This window comes from Condylura cristata, unplaced genomic scaffold, assembly GCF_000260355.1.
Source record: "Condylura cristata isolate star-nosed mole 26May11 unplaced genomic scaffold, ConCri1.0 scaffold00001, whole genome shotgun sequence".
NCBI lineage: Eukaryota > Metazoa > Chordata > Mammalia > Eulipotyphla > Talpidae > Condylura > Condylura cristata.
Window position 1 is genome coordinate 72,500,607 of NW_004567102.1, and position 8,045 is coordinate 72,508,651.

The 8,045-nt window shown below is 37.8% G+C and overlaps 1 protein-coding gene across 1 annotated transcript in view; it reads left to right on the plus strand.

Moving 5' to 3' along the window:
- Positions 1–2: 2 nt before the first annotated feature.
- Positions 3–8,045, plus strand: part of HECA (headcase homolog (Drosophila)) — a gene marked incomplete at its 5' end in the record, with an annotated part of 44,704 nt that continues 36,661 nt past the window's right edge. The window contains one exon of the mRNA XM_012734994.1: positions 3–36. Within this exon, the coding sequence (XP_012590448.1) occupies positions 3–36 (34 nt within the window). The remainder of the gene's footprint in view (positions 37–8,045) is intronic.

An 8,045-nucleotide genomic window follows, 5' to 3' on the forward strand; every position in this document is an offset into this window, starting at 1 on the left:
CTGCGGGGGCTGCAGCCGCGGGCGACGCCAAGAACGGTAAGACCGGGACTGCGGGGCGGGCGCCAACTTCCTCCCCGACGGGGACGGGGTCGGGGACCGGGACAGGGACGGCGCGGTGGCGGGGCGCGGGGTGGCGCGGGCCATGCGTGGACAATGCGAGTCAGGAAGTGCTCACCCCGCCCCTCCGCCCCGCCGCGGCGGCCCCTTCCCGGTCCCCACGCCTGGCCGCGATCAGGCGTCTGCGGCCCCCGCCCGGTGTCCTGTAGCGCACCGGCCGCGCGCGTGGTTGCCTGCGCCCCAGACTTGGTGAGGCTCACGGGGTGCTGGGCCGCGCTCGCGCAACCCCCGGGCCTTGGTCGGAGTGCCCGCGCTGCCAAAGCGCCGCGTGTGCCAGGTCCGGAGGGAAGGAGGGAAGGGGAAGGAAGGAAGGAAAGCAGGAGATAGCTGCCCAAGTTACGAAGAATGATCCAATTGAAACTTGGGCACCAGTTCATCTTCTTTGCTGCTCTTACCACCTCTCCCGCCCCCAGTGTGAAGAGGAACCTTAAATCCCAGCAAATCAGGCTTGCTGTGTTGATTGTCACAGGTGTAGAGGCCCGGAGACATTTGTACTGTGGGATGTGTGTGTGTGTATGTGTAGGGGTGTTCTTAAGTTCTCTTGCTTGCTTGAGGAAGGAAGAGAATCTGAATTTGACTTCCGTTCCTAGTCTATAGTTAAAAAAAAAAAAAAATTCATCCTCTATGTAATCCTGCTTCACATTTTAGGAAGGAACCTAATAATCTTAGGTAGTGCCTGAATGCTCTCTTTGAGGGGACACCTGGGAATACTGCAGATGTGAAAGATTGTCATGCTGACTGCAGAGTCCTGGTTTTCATTATAGGGTGCTGGACAAACACTTTTCTTTCTTGGACAGTTTTAATTCCTCTGGGCAGGTGGCTTTCAGGGAAGGGAATATAGGTATATTTTAATGAAGGGAGATTAGGAGCTTTATATCTGGCTTTTAACTTGTCTTAGTTTTGAAGCCATTCTTTATGCAGATCAGTCACTTTTTAAACAGGGCACCTGCACTTAGAAGAACCCTACAGCGCTGTGAACATAAGCTATTGAAGTGTAGCCTATTAGAAACAAAACTTTAGAGCCCACTGGCTGTGCCTGAAATTTTGAAATAGGAAGTTTTTTTTTTTTTTTTAACCTCAGGAGCAAACTTAACCCATTTGTGAATGTTTAATAATAAAACTTTTGGCCATTCTGTATTTTCCATGTTCTTTTGTTTTCCTAGCTCTAAACTTCATTCTGATATTGATGTGACAGAGGGGAAGGAAGACAGACTCCTGGCTCAGCCATTTAGAGCTTTGTCATCTTGGGAAGGTCAGTCTTTCTGAGCCTCTATTTCCTCACTTGTCAAATTGAAAGAATTATACTGATGATATTTGCCCTCTCATTGGGTTATTGTGAGGCTCAATGTCCCTTCCCTACCCAGTCTTGTTTTAAAAGCTTATTACATTTGTAACAAGCTTAGTAAGGTCATCAAGAAAAGTATGTGATTTAATGAAAGATAATTATCTTATTCATGCCTTCATTCAAAAATATTAAGCAGGAAATAGTGTTACAAGGGTTGTGTAGGATAGCAAAGGATACAGTGGTAGTCTAGAGAGGACATACTGTCGTCATGGAGCTTGCATTCCTGTGCTGTGGATGACTTGGCTTTACCTGCTGTCTTTTTTTTTTTAATCTGTAATGGAAGCTTAAATTGACTATTTCCTTTTCCTCCAAAAGATTAGGCTAAAGGTAGTGTGTAGCTTGAGGACATTGTCTACTCAGACTAGTGGTATCCCCTGATTTGTAAACATTATGATTTTGTTGCTCCTGATTATGTTGTTCCTATTATTATTTTCCTCTGAAATGGCCAATTCAAGTATGTTTAGCAGTTCTGTGAATCTTTGTATTCCTGAATTGGAACTTTTTTTTTTGAATGACTAGGGTGAAAAAGAAAGAAATAACCAAATGTTGTTATAATTGTGGCTAAAGAAGGTACAGTTTAGAGCAGTGAGCAGAATTTTCTGATGCCAAGTTCTTGGTTCTGATGTGATGTGAAGTGATTAACCTTAATCTGAAGAATCTCTCACTGTAGTTGATGATAACTGAATATGTATGCTGAGACTTCCTATGTGCAAAATTGATAAATAAGGAAATTTCAATATTTTCTTGCCATTTAAAGCTCTTTAATTAATTTGATTATTTGATGTAGTATTGGTTTATATGATTGGTTGTCTTTTGGTAGTATAAGACCCTTCCCACTCCCTTCAAGTGTTATTATCACGGGGTACCCACCACCAACACACTCATGGTCCACTACTTTAGTCACATGTGTTTTAAAGAGAGTTGACTGGTGAATTTCTTAAAGAATATTTATTTATTCATGCAAGAACTGGGGTATAAGCCAAAGAAGAGGGGGGTGTAGAGAAGATTTACCAGAGACAGAGTGGGGAGTAGAACAAGCAGATGGACTAAAATACACTCCTGAGGGGAGCAGGATGTGAGACAGAAGAGGTCTGCTGTGCCATGTGGGTCGGCTCCCTGGTATTGAACTTGTGCTGCAGTGGCTGGCAATAGCTTGATAGTGTTGCCACTAGGGAGGCCTGACTAGTGAATTTTTAGGGAAATGCAACAGATGTGCAAACTCTCAGATTCAACTGATAAGGCCCAATTTTTTGATTTTTAAAGTGACATTGAATGTAGAATTACTAAATATATTTCAATTTTTTAAAAAGATTTATTTATTTATGCTTACAGAACTGGGGTACAGGCCAGAGGTGCAGAGGCAGCGAGCGGATTCACCAGAGACAGAGTGGGGAGCAGAACAGGCAGATTGACAAAGTACACTGCTGAGGGGAGCAGAGCAGCGGGCAGGTCAGAAGAGGTCTGCCATGCCATGTGAGTCAGCTCCCTGGCTGGTCAGGGATTGAATTTGTGCTGCAGTGGCCTTGGAGGGCTTCATAATGCTGTGCTTTAACCCGTTGCACCACCAGGGAGAGCCCTGGATTTCAATTTTTTTTCTTAAATATGGCATTACATTTTATAGTCATGAATATTACAAATTGAACATTTATGCCAGAGACCATAGTAAATCTTCATCTTATTAAATTTTTTAAATGGCTTACTCTTAGTGTTCAAAACAGTTGTGATTTACTGTGGCAGGTGACAAACTCAATGACTTCACTTAAAATTAATAGTATTGATTTGTAGTTGTTTAGTTTATAGAATGTTTTTGTCTTGCAGTTGTTGGACAGTGTAGTCACCAGGGCAGTGCAATGTTAGCTCTTAGTTCTCTGTCAGTGGGTATACATAACTACTTATTCTATAAAAGAAGATTGCTAGCTAGGGAAAGATTTTGGGAAGCTCTGGTGTGGTTGCGGTTGAAGGAATTGAGCTGGTTGCCAGTTACATCTCTTGGGTAGTTGAATGTTAATTGTACAAACTTTGTACCCCTACTTAGACATTTATTTGTATGTTTTCAGAGTCTGGTTTGTGAATCTTTTTTGCAAGGATTAGAGTAAAAAATGAGGATGCACTATCTTCCTCCTTCAGCATAAACACTTGTCTGTACATATTGTAGCATTTTGATTGTAGGTAGGCAAAATTTGCCAATAATTATTTTTAGGATTTAGTAATCATGTGGTAGATTATAGCTATGTTCTTTCATTCTAGAATTCTGCTTCCATTAGTCCTCCACATTTTTGTTTCAGGCCTAAAAATATATGAACCCTTGATTACAGTTACCTAGTTTTCAATGAACCTGGATCCCAGGTCTTCATAAATTTCTATTTTATGGATGATCAGGGTTCACCATTACACTCACTTCTGACTTTCACCAACAACCCTGGGCATTGGTGTCTACTTTAACTCATTTAACAGCTCTTTCTAGTATTAATATAAGGTTGGCTCAGCATTAGGTATTTGCAGCTCCTCAAGTGACTTACCATATGATCTTGGACAAGTCATTTGACTTTTTCAAGGCTTAGTTTCTATATATTTAGAATCTGGATTAGATTATAGTACTAGCTGTACATATAGTAAGATATCTATATCTTTTTTTTATATATTATGCATGTGATTATGTATGTATACATACACATAATATACATAATCATACATAATATCTGTATATATGAGCTGTGTCTGATTTATAATATGGGCTTTCCAAGTGTTAGCTATTTATTTTAGATTCTAGAAATAGTCTCTGAGATGCATGAGGTTTATTGGGGAACAGTGATGCACTGATAATTGGGAGCTCTGGAGTTGGGATGGCATGGAAATGGTGCCTTTGACACGTCTCACCCCCCACTGGACATGGGCCACCTGTGAAGAGGATATCACCTGGGAGGTGGCATCTCTTCAGCTGAAGAACCTTTCTGGAGAGGAGGGACTCAGCTGAGAGTTTTGGCTCCCAGTGAGGGAGAATCATTGGACAAGCAAGGGGCTAGCATTATCTTTACTTAGACCACCAGTACTAATCTCGTAAACACAGGTGTAGGGTAAATAGTTCTCACTGACTACCTTATAGCCTTTGGGGAACAGGCTGGGAATTAACTACCATTACAACATTGTCTGTGAAATTATGTTCTGAATTACAAACATCTATTCACAAATAGTCTTTTGTAGTAGTATTTGTTCCCTTTGAATAAGACTTATTTTTCTGCACATTTAGGCTAATGGGCACACTTTTTATAACCCATGTTTGTAGTATCTTTAAAATAGCTTCTCATGTATATTACTTATATTCATCAGGAGGATAATGAAGAGTGTTTACTGGCTGTTTATATTCAAGTCAAGAATACTTATAGGTCTAGTGTATATAGCATACCATTGCCATCTTGAAAGAGAGTTTTCTTATCTAGAAGTCACTTTTGTCAGATTTAAAAAAAAATACCTGTTTGCTTTTGAAGTCCACCTCAGTACTGGGGATTGGTAGAAAATATTGCTTTTTAACCATCAAAGATCCATCTTGTGCACTTTGTATACCAGAATAAGAACTATTCTGTGCTCTGATATTGGCATTTTACATATACTTCTTATTCTTTCTCTTTATCTTCTTGTTATAGGACCAGATTTTACATTTTGGAAACTAAACTTTCAGTTTCATCATTAGTATAAGTCCAAGAATATATATTATTTGGGAGAAGAATTGAAAATAGAAGTTAAAAATTGAAAACTCTTGAAATTTAATCCTCCTAGAAATTTACACAGAATTATAGCAATAAACAATTTCAAGAACATGAAAATCTCAAAAGAAGAAAAAAAATCTGTCCTGATTGATTTTGGTTGATTAACTCTTTTGTATTTTGAAGAGATTATTATTAAAAATATGTCGTCATTTCATTATCTTATTTGTTATATAATGGATATAGTAGGAAAACCACCTTTCTTTTAATATTTATATATACTTTATAGCATTGTTCCTTTTTGTACAATGTATACTTTCTCCTTTCGGGTGTATTACTGGTAAAATTCCTATTACCAGGTCACCAGTGCACTATCACCATCCCTTGTGCTCTTCCCTCCTCTATTTTGATCCTTTTGCCTCCCTCTTCAGAATGTCTCTGATTTATAGTCCCATGCTAACTTTGTTATTATTATTATTGTTATTTTCTTCCTCATCCCTTGTGTGGTTCCCCTAGATTTCTCTTTTAAGTGAAACTATTTGATATTTTTCTTTTTCTGGGTTACTTCACTGAGCATAATCCCTTCTTGCTGCAAATGACACAAATTTATCTTTTTGATTGCTGAATAGTATTCCATAATGCATATATACCAGATCCTCTTGATCCAGTCATCTATTTTTGGGCATTTGTGTTGTTTCCATATCTTACCTATTATAAATAGTGCTGCCATAAGCAGAGGGGTGCAGGTATTCTTTTGAATTAATGTTTTTGTGTACTTTAGGTAGATCCCTAAGGGTGGAATTATTGGGCCATATGGTATCTCCATTTTTAGTAGTATGAGGAACCTCCACATAGCTTTCCATAGTGATTGGATCAGTTTGCATTTCCTTGTGGGAAAATTTTATAATTAAAAAAAGAAGAAGATAGGTAAACTGCCCTGATATTTAGTCAAATGCATAATTCCACCATTGGTAACTGCTGGAAAATTGCTGGTACTCCCAAACTTCTCAATAATAGGAGTGCCCCATTTAGATCAAAAGTAGATGCTACCATTAGTGGAGGACTTTCCAAGTGTGCGTTTATTTCTACAGGGAACTTCTGTGCTCTTTAGTGATTTGCTGAATCACAAGGATTTAACTAATATCTAATAATGATGAGTAATATTTTAGCAGCTGGTGATAGTGAAGGTGAAAACATAGGCCTTTCAAATTCTCTATGCATCATTCTTCTAATCTTAACAAGTAAGGCCTAGAATTTTAGTAGTCTTAAAAAGTATGGGATTTAAACATACTTAGATATAAATCCAGGTGTGAAATTTAGCAACAAAGTGACATTGGGCAAGGTTATTTAACCTTTCTCAGATTCTGTTTTTTTTTTTTTTTTCTAATGTAATTCTTCGGAGTGTTTTTGAAGATTAAGAAAAATACATGTGAAAGAAGTTGGCCAAGGGTCTGGCAGATATGGGCACTATCTAATCAATAGAATTTAAAGTTTTGTGATTTTACTGCTTTGTCCAATTATCAAACTTGTTTAACTGTTATGGTATGTATAGTACATGTCTATACATATGCCTATATGTATAGATTCATACACACATATGTGAATACATACATACATATATAACTATTGAGAACAGACACACATACATACATATATAATTATTGTGCTATTGAGAACAGACACTTAAAAGTCTGTAAATATTAATGTAGAAAAAGACTGACCCTGTAGGTTTCATTTCTTACTGCAATAGTATTGATTTATTACATTTTGTAAATTTCAAGTATACAGATGTTACTTTATAACTGTATATGCTACATCATGATTTCTGCCAAAAGTTATTACCATACCATTGACTCCTTTTATCCATTTTTTCACTTATAAACACCTACTATTCTCTGTATCTAAGGAATTTTCTTTGTTCAATTTTAGTTTTTTAATATTCCACATGAGTAAAATCATGTGCTGTCTTTTCCCTTCTGAATTATTTCACTTACCATAGTACTTTCAAGGTTTATCTATGTTGTCACAAATGGCAAGATTTCATTCTTTTTTTATAGCCAAATAATATTCCATTGTATTTATTTGTGTGTGTAATATATTGATGGATACATAGGTTGTTACAATATCTTGGCTCTCACACAGATTTTTATTTGAGCACTGTTTATCCACTGTTCTCAATAGCATAATAGTTATATATGTATGTGTGTATTCACATATGTGTGTATGAATCTATACATATAGGTATATGTATAAACATGCACTATACATACCATGACAGTCAAACAAGTTTGAAATTTGGAGAAAGCAGTAAAATCTGTTCATCCTTCATCATATCTAATCATAGTTTACCATTTTCTTTTGCTAAATCATCTGATTTATTTTCAGTTGTGAAAACTGTTATGTCTTTTTTTATACTTAATATCTTTATTTCTAAAAAAATATGCAGTTATTTATAATTATAAATATTGTATGCTATTATATGTTAACTAAAGAAAGCAGAACACAGGTAAAGTATAGGGTGTCCCAGAATTCTTTTTTTTTTTTAAGATTTACTTATTTATGCATACAGAAATGGGGTACAGCCAGAACAAGCAGATCGACAAAGTACACTGCTAAGGGGAGCAGCAGGTGAGCAAGAAAGGATAGGTCTGCTGTGCCACGTGAACCACCTCCAGGGCAGGGGATCAAACTTGCACTGAAGTTGCCACTGCTCAGCTTAGCTCTGCAGTGCAGCATTCCAACCTCCTGAGCAGCCACCAGGGAGGACTCTCTCTCTCTCTCTTTTTTTTTTTTTTTAAAAGATTTATTTATTTATTCATACAGAACTGGGGTACAGGCCAGAGATGCGGAGGGTGAGAGGATTCACCAGAGACAGAGCGGGA